Here is a 15,908-nt window from a genome sequence, read left to right on the forward strand (position 1 = left end):
ATCTTGGTAAGCAACTCCAGTGTATATTTGGCCTTGTGTTTTAGGTAATTGTCCTGCTGAAAAGTGAATCTGTTGGAAAGCAGACTACTCCGTTTATTTTTATCCTAAAAAACTGCCTAGTCCTTGCCGATGACAAGCATACCCAGAACATGATGCAGCCACCGCCATGCTTGAAAATATGAGGAGTAGTGCTCAGTGATGTTTGTGTTGTATTTGCCCAAAACATAATGCTTTGTATTCAAGACAAAAATATCATTTTTTGCCACTTTTCTTGCAGTGTTACTTCAGTGCCTTATTGCAAACAGGATGCATGTTTTGGAATATTTTTATTGTGTACAGGCTTCCTTCTTTTCACTCTGTTATTTAGATTAGTATTGTGGAGTAACTACAGTGCTGTTGATCCATCCTCAGTTATTTCCTATCAGAGCCCTTAAACTCTGTAACTGTTTTAAAATCACCATTGGCCTCATGGTGAAATCCCTGAACGGTTTCCTTCTCCTCCTACAACTGAGCTAGTGTTGATACACCATCCGAAGTGTAATTAATAACTGCAGCATGCTAATCTACCAATAGGTGCCCTCTTTGCGAACCATTGGAAAACCTCCCTGGTCTTTGTGGTTGAATCTGTGCTTTAGTTATCTGCTTGACTGAGGGACCTTACAGATAATTGTATGTGTAGGGTACAGAGATGGGGTAGTCATTTACAAATCCTGTTAAACACTATAATTGCATACAGAGTGAGTCCTTGCAAGTTATTACGTGACTTGCTAAGCACATGTTTACCCCTGAACTCTGTAGACTTGGATATTTATTGACACAAGGCATTTCAGCTTTTCATTTTAATTAATTTGTAAACATTTCTAAACACATGTTCCACTTTGACTAATGGGGTGTTGTGTGGAGATCATTAAAAAAAAATCTAAATTTAATCCATTTTAAATTCAGGCTGTAACACCACAAAATGTGGCAAAAATCAAGGGGTGTGAATAGTTTCTGAAGACACCGTAAGTGAATTTATAAACCTCCAAGCTAGGTGGCGGTATGGTTGAAAAGAGCAGAAGTTGGTCACAATGAACCCTTTCCGTTTTCTGTCCACCAGTCTCTTTGATTAATGTCAAAGTTGCATGGTACTGCAGGTCTGTTTTTTTACCAAAATAACTACATAGATATCCTTTTCCAATGTTTCTTCTTTTGTGTTCTCAATTTTATAGCGAGATCCGACATTTTTAAACTATAGACATTTCAAATATATTCGTTTATTACTGAACTGAAACGTCAGGAGTACGTTATTGGCTCTAAACTATTGATGGTGGTCACAGACAGTAAGCTTTTGACACTACTCACAATGTCACTGCAAGAGAACATGAAGTTATGACCGTAAAAGTGTTTGTAACGTTGCCTTTTCTGTGCTTATGAGAAACGTCCAGAGACATTACAACCTGGGAAACGTCACTGTTGTCGGTAGGTCTAAACTTTGGCTTTGTGTGTCACCGTTTTTCAAGACTCTGCTGAACTTTGTCACAATGAGACGACTTTTATTAAAACTGATAAATCGAGCTTTGTTGACTGGATCCGTTGGACCAATGATGGGCAGTGAAGCAGGAGTCCACACAAATTCTCGCCGGAGACTGGTAAGTTAATTATTAAAGAAAAACTATTGCTACCCAAATATGTTGTAGTCAGTGCACCGCAGACACTGTTTTGACTAGATTGGATACAGTTTGTCGGAATTGACTTTTCAAGCAGGTTAGGAGAATTAATGTAGCCGGTTCGGATAATTAGGTTAAGGTTAGCTAAAATGCCAACACTTTAAACGTTTGACGTACATTTGACAAACTGTATCTATGTTTTTACGTTATAAAAGTGAAATACAAAAAAATTGCTCCTGTGTGTTATTGTCAATATTAACCTGAGGTACGGTGCACCGGACTATGACCTGTGACGTTAACGGACACAATTGGTGAGGGAGGAGCGCCCTTTTGAAATCATGTTGTCAACAATGTAGCATGGTGCCTCGTCCAGAAACATGCATCTCTTTTCCATAAAATAGATGTTAGAATTTCAAATTAGTTTTCATTGGGAAGGCAGATAAAGCATTTTTTAAAATCAAAAGTAATGACTTTTGCATGTGAAAACACAGAATCATACTCATTACTCCACGTGCTTAATCTAGCCTAGGCTAACTCACTTGTTTTGAGCCGACTCATGCTCGGGAGGCAGCCCAGTACCAAAGTGAATGCAATCACTTTTCACCCAGTGTATAGTCCTCCCACCCGGGTAACCTGGGACAGATAATACAATCTCATCAATGAGTACGACCAGAGCTACAATGAGCACCAAAAGTATTGGGATATGGATCATTTTTGTTTTCTCTTGGTTCTGTACTCCAGCACTTTGGATTTTAAATGATACATTGACTAAAGTGCAAACTGTCAGCTTTAATTTGAGGTTATTTTCATCCGTATCGGGTGAACCGTTTAGCACATTATGTACATAGTCCCCCGTTTTAGGGGACTAAAAGTATTGGTACAAATTCACTTATGTGTAGTTAAGTAGTCAAAAGTTTTGTATTTGGTCCCATTCATAGCACACAATGACTACATCAAGCTGGTGACTACAAACTAGTTGGATGCATTTGCTGTTTGTTTTGGTTGTGTTTCAGATTATTTTGTGCCCAATAGAAATGCATGGTAAGTAATGTATTGTCCTTTTGGAGTCACTTTTATTATAAATAAGAATAGAATATGATTCTAAACACTTCTACATTCATGTGGATGCTACCATTAATAGGGATTATCCTAAATGAATTGTGCATAATGATGAGTGAGAAAGTTAGAGGCATAAATATCATACCCCCCCAAAAAATGCTAACCTCCCCCTTTTTATTGTAATGGTGAAATGTTAGCATGTCTTGAGGGTATGATATTTGTGCATCTGTAACTTTCTCACTCATCATTATTCAGGACTATCCATAATCATGGTAGCATCCACATCAATGGGAGTAGAAGTGTTTAGAAACATATATTGTATATGGCCTATATACCACCACTAAGGGCTGTTCTTACCCACGATGCAACGCGGAGTGCCAGGATACAGCCATTAGCCCTGGTATATTGGCAATATACCACAAACCCCTGAGGTGCCTTATTGCTCATATAAACTTGTTACCAATGTAAGTAGAGCAGTAAAAATGCATGTTTTGTCATCCCCGTGGTATACAGTCTGATATACCACAGCTGTCAGCCAAGGCAAAGGGTGGCAACTTTGAAGAATCTCAAATATAAAATATATTTTGATTTGTTTAACACTTTTTTGGTTACTACATGAATCCATATGTGTTATTTTGTAGTTTTGATGTCTTCACTATTATTCTACAATGTAGAAAATAGTCAAAATAAAGGAAAACCTTTGAATGAGTAGATGTGTCCAAACTTTTGACTGGTACTGTGTATATACCAAAAAACATATGGGGGATTGGAAATGTTGCAGACAATTACTTTGATTGAATATACAATCTATCTGCGCTATTAAAGCTGATCTGCCCGCTATATTAAAAAACACACTTATTGATACGTTTTATCTTTTTTTATGCATCATGTCAATGCCATTTATAACATTTTTGTTTCCAAGGTAAAGCCTATAAAAGCACAGGTCCAGCCTCTCAGTGGTTATAACAAAGTCATGCCCAGTCTGCAGGAGTCGTAGAGCCACTGGCTGTCAGGCACATGAGGAGATTTGGCAGGAGGAGACGTTAGGTCCCTTAGCCTACTACTGTAGCCATCACCTTCCTGGGTACGAGTGTCTTTTGGGCTGCAAAGCTCACTAGGCAAAAAGTATTTAAAATAGAAAATTATGGCTTTTAACTAACTTTGACAAATTTCTGTTTTTATTATTAGATGGATAATAGATTGTTTTAGGCATACAAGTTATGTTAGTTATTGATAACGACTAGGCGTGTAGCGGAATACCGATCAGTTTGAAAGCAGGCTATTGCAATACAGAAAATAAATCTTCTATTTATTTTCTTTAAGTTCACAGTTCTAATTATGGGGAAGATGAATTGGAACAATGGCAAAAGCATGGCAGAGTCTTTCAACAGGCCTTTCTGCAGCCACAAATCTACAACCGGTGCATTGGAACTTTTTGTGGCCGTTGTGCTTTGAGAAAATGTGGACTTTTACGTGACCTGTCACGTATTTAGAATGAGTCATAGGCTTATGTAGCGGACTAAACTCCACTCCACTGCTTTTAATCAGGGCAAGGTCAACGGAAACATGACCGAATACAAACAGTGTAGCTATTCCCTCCGCAAGGCAATCAAACAAGCTAAGCGCCAGTATAGAGACAAAGTAGAGTCAAAATTCAACGGCTCAGACACGAGAGGTATGTGGCAGGGTCTACAGTCAATCACGGACTACAAAAGGAAAACCAGCCCCGTTGCAGACCATGTCTTGCTCCCAGACAAACTAAACAACTTCTTTGCTCGCTTTGAGGACAGTGCCACTGACACGGCTCGCTACCAAAACCTGCGGGTTCTCCTTCACTGCAGCCAACGTGAGTAAAACATTTTAATGTGTTAACCCTCGCAAGGCTGCCGGCCCAGACAGCATCCCCATCCGCGTCCTCAGAGCATGCGCAGACCAGCTGGTTGGTGTGTTTACGGACATATTCAATCAATCCTTATCCCAGTCTGCTGTTCCCACATGCTTCAAGAGGGCCACCATTGTTCCTGTTCCCAAGAATGCGAAGGTAAATGACTATCGCCCCGTAGCACTCACTTCCGTCATCATGAAGTGCTTTGAGAGACTAGTCAAGGATCATATCACCTCCGCCCTACCTGACACCCTAGACCCACTCCAATTTGCTTACCGCCCCAATAGGTCCACAGATGACGCAATCACACTGCACACTGCCCTAACCCATCTGGACAAGAGTAATACCTATGTAAGAATGCTTTTCATCGACTACAGCTCAGCATTTAACACCATAGTACCCTCCAAACTCGTCATTAAGCTCGAGACCCTGGGTCTCGACCCCGCCCTGTGCAACTGGGTCCTGGACTTCCTAATGGGCCACCCCCAGGTGATGAGGGTAGGTAACAACATCTCCACCCCGCTGATCCTCAACACTGAGGCCCCACAAGGGTGCGTTCTCAGCCCTCTCCTGTACTCCCTGTTCACCCATGCCTGCGTGGCCATGCACACCTCCAACTCAATCATCAAGTTTGCAGACAACACTACAGTGGTAGGCTTGATTACCAACAACGACGAGACGGCCTACAGGGAGGAGGTGAGGGCCCTCGGAGTGTGGTGTCAGGAAAATAACCCCACACTCAATGTCAACAAAACAAAGGAGATGATTGTGGACTTCAGGAAACAGCAGAGGGAGCAGCCCCCTATCCACATCGACAGGACAGTAGTGGAGATAGTGGAGAAGGTGGAAAGTTTTAAGTTCCTCGTCGTACACATCACGGACAAACTGAAATGGTCCACCCACACAGACAGCGTGGTGAAGAAGGCGCAGCAGCGCCTCTTCAACCTCAGGAGGCTGAAGAAATTTGGCTTGTCACCAAAAACACTCACAAACTTTTACAGATGCACAATCGAGAGCATCCTGTCGGGCTGTATCACCGCCTGGTACAGCAACTGCTCCACCCACAACCGTAAGGCTCTCCAGAGGGTAGTGAGGTCTGCACAATGCATCACCGGGGGCAAACTACCTGCCCGCCAGGACACCTACAGCACCCGATGTCACAAGAAGGCCAAAAAGAACATCAAGGACAACAACCACCCGAGCCACTGCCTGTTCACCCTGCTATCATCCAGAAGGCAAGGTCAGTACAGGTGCATCAAAGCTGGGACCGAGAGACTGAAATACATCTTCTATCTCAAGGCCATCAGACTGTTAAACAGCCATCACTAACATTGAGTGGCTGCTGCCAACATACTGACTCATCTCTAGCCACTTTAATAATGAAAGACTTGATGTAATAAATGTATCATTAGCCACTTTATATAATGTTTACATACCCTACATTACTTATCTCATATGTATATACTGTACTCTATACCATCTACTGCATCTTGCCTATGCCGTTCGGCCATCGCTCATTCATATATTTTTATGTACATATTCTTTTTCATTCCTTTACACTTGTGTGTATAAGGTAGTTGTTGTGACATTTTTAGGTTAGATAGATTACTTGTTAGATATTACTGCATGGTCGGAACTAGAAGCACAAGCATTTCGCTACACTTGCATTAACATCCGCTAACCATGTGTATGTGACAAATCAAATTTGATTTGATGAAGAAAGTTTCTGATGACTCCACCAACGGAGTGGAGCAGATACCAGGCTTTGTGGAATCTGCCTCCGACTACATCGATTCACCTAAGGTCAATACTTAATTCAAAAATAATATTCTGAAATGCCTACCTTCTACCTATGTTTGTCCTCTGTAGTTAGGTGCCTTTTTTTGTTTGCTGAAATCCATAATTTTTCAATAAACATTAACCAAATGCAACCACCAACTCTTTGTTCATGGCTGTGGCTCTAAGATGGAAAATCAGCTCTAATTCGAATGTGCCAATTGAATCTCAGCAGGGAAACAGTCGTTGGTTGTATTTGATTCATGTTTATTGAAAAAGTATGGATTTCAGCAAACAAAGAAAAGCACGCAACTACAAAGGACAAACAAGTACCAGACGGGGTTTCATAATTTACAGTTTTTGAACGACTGACCTTGGGCGAATTGATGTAGTCAGAGCTAGATTCCACAAAGCCTGGTCTCCGCTCCACTGCGTTGGTGGAGTCATCAGAAACTTCCTACACCATTGAGTGGAGTTTATTCCGCTAAGGCCTACGTGTCTATTTCACAATAAGCCGTGATGAAGGGCTCGCTTCGCCTGCGATCAGTCCTTTGATTTAGTTCACGCTGTCCATTTTGCTGAATTTTATGCACATGTATTAGGACACATCAAGGGATTCTCGCAGGCGGGTTATGTCTTTAAAGTTTGCTACGTGGGGTAGCAGCAATGTAGGCTACCTGGGGCTTCTACATTTGTATTCTTCATAATTATAAGTTAGACATGAAGAGCTCTAAAAACAAGGCTCCCTGGCACAATTATGAGCCAAAAACTGATTTTGATCATAGATTTTTTTGTTATTGTTAGTTAAAAATGTGTGACTAACATGACACAAATCAATATGTTATTGTGGAAGGGGAACCACTGTGCTCACCAGTGGCGTTTAGAGAAATATAATATGCAAAGATGGAAAATATGTATTTATTGTCGTTGTGCAGGTTGTGGGACTGGGAAACCCTGGAATGAACAGTTCACGCCACAGCGTAGGCATGGCAGTGCTGGAAGCACTTGCTTCCCGGCTTGGGGTAGCTGACAGCTGGCGTGGTGATAGGCATGTGTCCGGTGAGGTCATCGTATCTGACATCCAGGACACCCAAATCGTGCTTCTCCGACCACGACTACTGATGAACATAAACGGTGTATCTGTGGCCAAAGCAGGTGAGGAATCTTGTCTTCTTGATGTCTTTTTTACATTTTATGCATTTTGAGTTTTGACTGTCTGAGGAATTTGTACAAAAGTAGGCTAAGTGTACTATGAATTTTTTCATTTTTTAAATTGTATTTCACCTTTATTTAACCAGGTAGGCTAGTTGCAAACATGTTCTCATTTACAACTGCGACCTGGCCAAGATAAAGCAAAGCAGTGCAACACAAACAACAACACAGAGTTACACATGGAATAACAAACATACAGTCAATAATACAGTAGAAAAAGTCTATATACAGTGTGTGCAAATGAGGTAGGATAAGGGAGGTAAGGCAATGAATAGGCCATAGTGGCTAAATAATTACAATATAGCAATTAAACAGTGGAGTGATAAACGTGCAGAAGATGAGTGTGCAAGTAGAGATACTGGGGTGCAAAGGAACAAACTAAAAATAACAGTATGGGGATGAGGTAGTTGGATGGGCTGTTTACATATGGGCTATGTACAGGTGCAGTGATCTGTGAGCTGCTCTGACAGCTGGTGCTTAAAGCTAGTGAGGGAGATGAGTCTCCAGCTTCAGTGATTTTTGCAGTTCGTTCCAGTCATTGGCAGCAGAGAACTTGAAGGAAGGGCGGCCGAAGGAGGAATTGGCTTTGGGGGTGACCAGTGAAATATACCTGCTGGAGCGCATGCTACGGGTGGGTGCTGCTATGGTGACCAGTGAGCTGAGATAAGGCGGGGCTTTACCTAGCAGAGACTTGTAGATGACCTGGAGCCAGTGGGTTTTGCGACGAATATGAAGCGAGGGCCAGCCAACGAGAGCATACAGGTCGCAGCGGTGGTAGTATATGGGGCTTTGGAGACAGAACGGATGACACTGTGATAGACCTCATCTAATTTTCTGAGTAGAGTGTTGGAGGATATTTTGTAAATGACATCGCCGAAGTCAAGGATCGGTAGGATAGTCAGTTTTATGAGGGTATGTTTGGCAGCATGAGTGAAGGATGCTTTGTTGTTAAATAGGAAGCCGATTCTAGATTTAATTTTGGATTGGAGATGCTTAATGTGAGTCTGGAAGGAGAGTTTACAGTCTAACCAGACACCTAGGTATTTGTAGTTGTCCACATATTCTAAGTCAGAACCGTCCAGAGTAGTGATGCTGGACGGGCGGGCAGGTGTGGGCAGCGATCGGTTGAAGAGCATGCATTTAGTTTTACTTGAATTTAAGAGCAGTTGGAGGCCATGGAAGGAGAGTTGTATGGCATTGAAGCTCGTCTGGAGGTTAGTTAACACAGTGTCCAAAGAAGGGCCAGAAGTATACAGAATGGTGTCGTCTACGTAGAGGTGGATCAGAGAATCACCAGCAGCAAGAGCGTCATCATTGATGTATACAGAGAAAAGAGTAGGCCCCAGGATTGTACCCAGTGGCACCCCCATAGAGACTGCAAGAGGTCCGGACAACAGGCCCTCCGATTTGACACACTGAACTCTGTCTTAGAAGTAGTTGGTGAACCAGGTGAGGCAGGCATTTGAGAAACCAAGGCTGTTGAGTCTGCCGATAAGAATGTGGTGATTGACAGAATCGAAAGCCTTGGCCAGGTCGATGAATACAGCTGCACAGTATTGTCTCTTATCGATGGCGGTTATGATATCATTTAGGACCTTGAGCGTGGCTGAGGTGCACCCATGACCAGCTCGGAAACCAGATTGCATAGCGGAGAAGGTACGGTGGGATTCTAAATGGTCAGTGATCTGTTTGTTAACTTCGCTTTCGAAGAATTTAGAAAGGCAGGGTAGGATAGATATAGGTCTGTAGCAGTTTGGGTCTAGAGTGTCTCCCCCTTTGAAGAGGGGGATGACCGTGGCATCTTTCCAATCTTTGAGGATCTCAGACGATACGAAAGACAGGTTGAACAGGCTAGTAATAGGGGTTGCAACAATTTCGGCGGATAATTTTAGAAAGAGAGGGTCCAGATTGTCTAGCCCGGCTGATTTGTAGGGGTCCAGATTTTGCAGCTCTTTCAGAACATCAGCTATCTGGATTTGGGTGAAGGAGAAATGGGGAGGCTTGGGCAAGTTGCTGTGGGGTGCGCAGGGCTGTTGACCGGGGTAGGGGTAGCCAGGTGGAAAGCATGGCCAGCCGTAGAAAAATGCTTATTGAAATTCTCAATTATTGCAGATTTATCGGTGGTGACAGTGTTTCCTAGCCTCAGTGCAGTGGGCAGCTGGGAGGAGGTGCTCTTATTCTCCATGGACTTTAGTGTCCCAGAACTTTTTGGAGTTTGTGCTACAGGATGCAAATTTCTGTTTGAAAAGGCTAGCCTTTGCTTTCCTGTTTGTTAATGATATTTGATGATATTAATGATATCGTTGTTAATGATATTTTGTTTTTAATTACCTTGTATCAAGCGGGTAAATACAGCATCAAGCCTGAGCACATACTGCTGGTTCATGATGAGTTGGATAAGCCTCTTGGAAAGCTTGCTATGAAACAAGGAGGGAGCGCCAGGTGAGTTGATTCCCAGACAGATATCAGCATGACTAATGACGCTATCTGACAACAATGTGATCTTCCCAACGTTGTGCTCATTCTATATGTTGTTGATTGACAGGGGTCACAATGGTGTGCGGTCCTGTGTTGAGTGTCTGCAGACGGATGTAAGTCATTTTCCACACAGACTTACTCTCCCTTCCCACATTGGGAGGAATTGAGAGATGACTGTTCCCTTTGACAAATTTGGGGAAAGTGCTAGAGAATCCAGAGAAATGTCATGTCTGTCAAAGGGAACTGTTGTCTGGGGGGGGGGGGCAGGGAAGAGCAAAAAGACAGACAATAAAGCACTATTCTATTCTTGTACCCCCAGGTGATGCCCAGACTGCGTGTTGGGATTGGCAGACCATCAGGTAAAACATCAGTGGACCGGCATGTTCTGGGCCGCTTCTCTCAGGAGGAGCAGAAGGTTCTGAGTGGGGTTTTAGAAGAGAGTGTGGACATTCTCCTCTCCCAGCTCACTGACAAGGAGAATGTGCAGTCCCCACTGTCGCCACCTGGAGGCAGACCAGCATCACAGACTGGGAAACAAAGGGAGAGTTTAAGCGCGCCACGAAAGGACACGACCACTGGCCAGACCTGAGACTGACGAGACACTTTGACAGAGCTAGTGAAACTATGACTACTCTGGGATAGTAGCTTTGTTGCTGCTGAAACAAAGCTGCCTATTGCAGAAATATGAAAGTGTGTACATGTTTTTATTTATTATGACTTTGTTTATGCTCTGGTTTAGGATGTATGTGAAATGAATGCCAAGTAAGCACACTTCGTTTCAAGGACAAAGAATTTAGATATGTATAAGATAATCATCGCATAGATCTAGATTGGTATGCAGTATGCATTTCTTTTTAAGTTTCCCAAACTACCATGTGTATGGCTTTTGGTGGTCTAATTATGTGCAAGGTCTAAGGAGAGACCAATACTTGATATTAAAATGATTAAACAACCATCTTACCAATGGCATTGAGAAGAAATTGAACTAATAGTGAATAAACTGAGGGTTTTCCTGTTAAGAGAACATGGTTCATTCATGTTTCAGCCACCCAAAGTCTCACATCATCTAAACTCATTGTCTTTGGTGTATTTCCTGATACAACATATTGATTCCATCCTTTAATTGTCAGCCTATAACCACACTTTTAATCAACGAGCGTTCTTACTGAGTAGTAGCAAACAGTCAATAAGTGTAGGATTCTCACCAAAGTGAATACCAGTCCACAAAAACTGAGAAAGGACCATATAAAAAGTACAGAAAGAGGCAGTGAGAGAATGGAAAACTGATAGAATGGGCCAAATAGATTGCGATGCAGGGCGAAAGAAAGGGCGGGGGAGAAAACAATGGGGGCCAAACATTGTAGGATAGGGCTGTTTGAAGCCTTCTGTTTGGCAATAGCTCAGAGTCACAACAAAGCATCAGGGCCACACTTGTGGATGTGGGGAATGGGACTCAAAGGGAATCTCTCCACTCATGACAGACCCCCACCTCTCTACCCCTTTCGCTTTCTCTCTTGTGACCCCCTTCAGCTAGCCATCTCACCTACCAGGGCACTTTCCCAGCCCCTCTGAGTGGTCAGCCTGGGAGAGTGCAGTGGTGGCCTCTAACTTTTCTCTGAAAGGTCAGAGGTCACTAATAAGGCTGGACACTGGGCTAATATATTCAGGAATGGCTTCCCCTCAGCAGTTATAGGCTGAGCTGCACTAGCCCAAAGCCTAGTGGGGGGTCTTCCCCTAAGCTCACAGATGTTCTAAGACCAGGGATACACAAAAAGACAGGGATGGGGGATGGATACACACAAACAAACTGCATTATTGTCACTCAAATTGCAGACCCTCAGAGATTTCTTGAGGTTGAGGCTTTTTAAGCTTTGAGTTTAAAGTGGATTTGTTATTCACCATGATCCCCAACAGATGACCTGGGAACGATAATATGGACATTATCAGTACAGGAATGTGGATAGATTTCACTGGTTGTAAAGGTGAACTATCTCAATGTAGTCCTTTGTAATTATCAAGCAGGATACTGTCTTCCTTCCCTCTCTTTGGGATAAGACCGTCAAACTAATCCTCATGGTTTAGTGCAGGATCTTATATTGAGGCTCCGGTTTAGTGATGCCATATGTCACAGCCAGCCACCTTCACCTAGCTTATTGGGGACCTTATACTCTCTTTACCTAGGAATCGTGCAGTATTGGCATGTTGTTTTAAGTTGAGAAAGGTGAACATGACGAGAAGTGAAAACAAGAGGATTCCCCAGTTCTACTGGCTCACATTGAGGCTTGGAGACTGAAATGTATTTCCCCATTCACTTAAAGACTGCAAAGTTTTTTTTCCCTATATCCACAAATGAACACAGTCGGTCTCAGAAAATATATATGATAACTTGATGCGCTACACTAAGATTTACACATAGGCTATAGTCCTGGTTTGTATTGTTGTATCTGTTATAAGCCTACAAAGCGGGATGAATTTATGTCAATGTAAGGAAAACTAAAGATAATGTATTTCCAATAAAAGGGGCAAAGCTTTGGGTCTAGAATATACTGCTAAGGTTTACAAAAATTGTTACAATAAATTATATTATTATATATTCAGACCTTGAAAAATTGGCTAGGCCTACTCAAATCCGCACTGCACTGGGGAAAGAGTGTCCTTACAGACCTGCTATCTGAATTTGACCATGTTAATCACAGCAGGAAAATAATCCTGCAGCAACAGGAAATATGAATTACTTTGTGGATTAAAATTAGTGGAGATTTTTTTGGGGGGTTGATACATTTTTCGTTAGGGCAAATCAAGTCTGATATTTTAAAGTGGGAATTACAAACTTTAGAAGCATTTTTAAACCTTGAATAAATTACAATTTTCATTTTCTGCTGCGCAGGAAAATTCTCTGGGACAACAATGATCAAATTAAGAGGCCTATGTGTTTTTTCATTTAGTGGTGACGAACTAGGAAGCATCAGCTATCATTGAAACTTTTGAAATGCCGAAATTGACTTCATACAATAACAAAACATGTATGAAAGGAGTATCAGTCTCTGAAAAAAAAGAAGAAAAAAACTATTTACGCTCTCAAGCTATTTCCATGATGTACTAAACTACAGAAGAAAATGTACAGATTTATCTGAGAAATATAATAATCTTTCTTCCCAATACAGATATCTATTCAATGACTTTCAAAAAGTGGGTTTATAATGTAGGCCTAATATAGTTTTTTTTTTTCTCCAATGAACTGAATGGGTTTAGTTTAGTGAATCAGTGAAGTCCCTGCCTGCATTCCCGATAAGTAAGCATTAATAATGCGTCTTTTCCCTCCCTTTAGCCATAATCTCCAGTGATCTCGCGCCTCCCGCAATAAATTATTCTGACATGGCCGTGAAAAGGCAGCAGCGGGCAGGCCCTTTAAGAGGCAAATGAGCATCGACAGTGAGAAGATGTTCCCAGCAAAGGAAATGTTAACTCACTCCCCTGTAGGAGTGCGATGCGATGGATGAAACCAACTGAGATGTCTTTAAAGGAAAAGGGGAGAAGAGTCCAACCCCGAAGGCGATCACTGTTTAATAATGTATCAGGGAGAAGTACGCTTTTAACCCGAGCTATGATGGGCCTAAAGCATCTGGAGTGTGGGAAGCGCAAGTAGCATGCCTTTTTGGGCAAGGTTTACCTTCCTCGACACCATGCGATGCAAATTCGATAAGGGAAGTGATTCGATATAGGAATTGAACGTAGCAAATCATTTGATCCAGTCGATCTAATTGCCTTTTGAAAGAGATGTTTGGGTCAAAAAATGTGAAGAATAGTAGGCTAGTCAGAATAGTTGCAGGTCTTCTGGACAGTTACTGGTAAGTTTGTTTCAGAATGAGGTCACAATTTTAGACCCATAAGCACAACATCACCCTCGCGCGCTTTGTGGTTCACCTGTCAATCACCTGTGTCATACAGATGTAAAGAAATCTTTAGTATATGTCTTGAAGATTTTCCTGAAAACGACTCCAATGTCATTATCTGATAAATGAGGCATATACCTAAACTACACGAGCATTTATTCAATTTATGGTAATCATATTGACCTCATGGTCGTATAGGCTCTACTAATTAATATGTAATTAACATGTTATTAACAGCCAATATATTTGCCAATAGGCCATTCATTAATATTTTTTAATAAACTAATGAATAAACAAGTTGATATTTGTTAGTGCCTGGTTAGTAGGCTACATTGTACGAATACCCCTGGTTTATTCTTGTGAAACAATAGAGTTCATTTCGTATTGACAATACGTTTTACAAGGATAACAGTGTTTTGATTGTAATTGCCCTGGAGAGTCAAAATAGGTCTGTTGTATCTTTAAAATGTTACTGGTCCTTCATTCGCAGCTGCTGGCTTGTGTGTGCTATCAGAGCTAGTGCAGATGCATTACTTCTTCAGCACAATGGACATTTATCACCCCGTGGTGTTATTCAAATTCAGTACCAAGCGAAGACCATCCCCACTCCCTCTCGCCGTCCATCTCGGGTAACACCGTTATTGTTAGTGAAGCTCAAGAAAAGCCTTTGGATAACAGAATAGCGAGCACGCAGTGCCATTCCCGAGCAGTCGTCATATTAAGTAATAGCCAGTTAAAGGAGCGCCACGAGTTGACTCATATAACCCTTTTTTTCGCGTCTTATAATTTTTCTACAAGCTGGAGTATACAAGAAATGCTGCTTGGGGACGGCGGAGGAGCAGGTGCATTCGCGTTTTAACAATTTTCCCCTCGGCTTTCTCGCATCAGCAATGTTCTGCTTTGTCGCCTTATAACGTTTTAACGTTAATATAACCATCGAGTTTTTTTGTTGTTGTATGATTGGAAGAATTTGAAGTCGAGTTAAAATGCTTGTGTTCTGCTCTATAATGATGTGGGAACTATATGTGCAAGGAGATGCGTCTTACAGGTGCAGATATGTCGAAACGCAGTCGTAATGGAGTTTGAGCGACTCGTTTCTTCTGATTCCGATGCTGATGATTAGAGCGAACCGTTTTCATGTTGTCATATTATGGTATTGAATTAAGAAGTTTTTACAGTGTTTTGGATGTTTTCGAATGGGAAATTGTATAATCGTTGAGGCCTTCGTCGAGTTAAACATCTTCTGGTAAATCATGCCATTGGTATAGACTATCAAAGATCAGAGTATCGAAAATCGCAGATATTATGAATTTGAAATGTGCATGTTTCTTACTAGACCTGCTGACTTATAAAATGTTTAAAGGAGAAAACAAAAGTTTTGCTATATAAGAAAACAATAGGCTACTGCTTTTTAAACTGTATTAGTTTAACTTGCACATATCCAGATTACATAATTGTTCTGTATCCTGCAATTGATTATATTTCATTTGACCAAATTAGGCGAGGATCCTTGGTCAGGTGCATGATTGGAATGACAATTAGTGATAGTGCCTCCATATTTTCTATAGGTTCTACAGATCCAAAGATATTCTATTCTATATTCTACAGATCCAAAGATAATTTGTATGATGAATTTAAATTGATTAATTGAGAACTGTTTTGAATGATGAGAGCAATTCGTTTTGAGACACACTTTGAGCCCTTGCAGTTGATTGTCCAAACGCAATTCTTGTGAAATTTAAAACACAACCCGAGAATTGTATCTGGACATCTGTTGCTGGAGGTTCCTTTCACATCAGTGTCGTAAAATACAAGTTATTAGTCTTGTCCTCATAGTCGTGATCTTTCTTTTTAGAAATCTACCTTAAAGTGTTGATTATTCGATGTATTCATAATACCACCAATTATCCAAAACGAGTCACTATCGGTCAAAAGCTTTAGACGATTATGTTAAAC

At 41.5% G+C, this 15,908-nt stretch overlaps 1 protein-coding gene across 1 annotated transcript; it reads left to right on the top strand.

Moving 5' to 3' along the window:
- Nucleotides 1-1,099: 1,099 nt before the first annotated feature.
- LOC115199897 (probable peptidyl-tRNA hydrolase) lies at nucleotides 1,100-11,083 on the top strand. The gene is made up of 5 exons (XM_029762433.1): nucleotides 1,100-1,631; nucleotides 7,305-7,524; nucleotides 9,924-10,023; nucleotides 10,127-10,172; nucleotides 10,379-11,083. Exons 1-5 carry the CDS (start codon nucleotides 1,413-1,415, stop codon nucleotides 10,646-10,648), a joined length of 855 nt encoding a protein of 284 aa, XP_029618293.1. The 5' UTR covers nucleotides 1,100-1,412; the 3' UTR covers nucleotides 10,649-11,083.
- The last annotated feature ends 4,825 nt before the right edge of the window (nucleotides 11,084-15,908 follow it).

The sequence above is a fragment of the Salmo trutta genome, chromosome 9 (assembly GCF_901001165.1).
Source record: "Salmo trutta chromosome 9, fSalTru1.1, whole genome shotgun sequence".
Taxonomy (NCBI): Eukaryota; Metazoa; Chordata; class Actinopteri; order Salmoniformes; family Salmonidae; genus Salmo; species Salmo trutta.

What these genes read in the sequence shown, in the direction of transcription:
- LOC115199897 (XM_029762433.1), top strand. Translation starts at nt 1,413, where the DNA reads ATGAGAAACGTCCAGAGACATTACAACCTGGGAAACGTCACTGTTGTC. An exon ending in CAAATTCTCGCCGGAGACTG is followed by an intron (nt 1,632 to 7,304) that starts GTAAGTTAATTA and finishes GTCGTTGTGCAG; the next exon opens with GTTGTGGGACTGGGAAACCC. An exon ending in AAACAAGGAGGGAGCGCCAG is followed by an intron (nt 10,024 to 10,126) that starts GTGAGTTGATTC and finishes GTTGATTGACAG; the next exon opens with GGGTCACAATGGTGTGCGGT.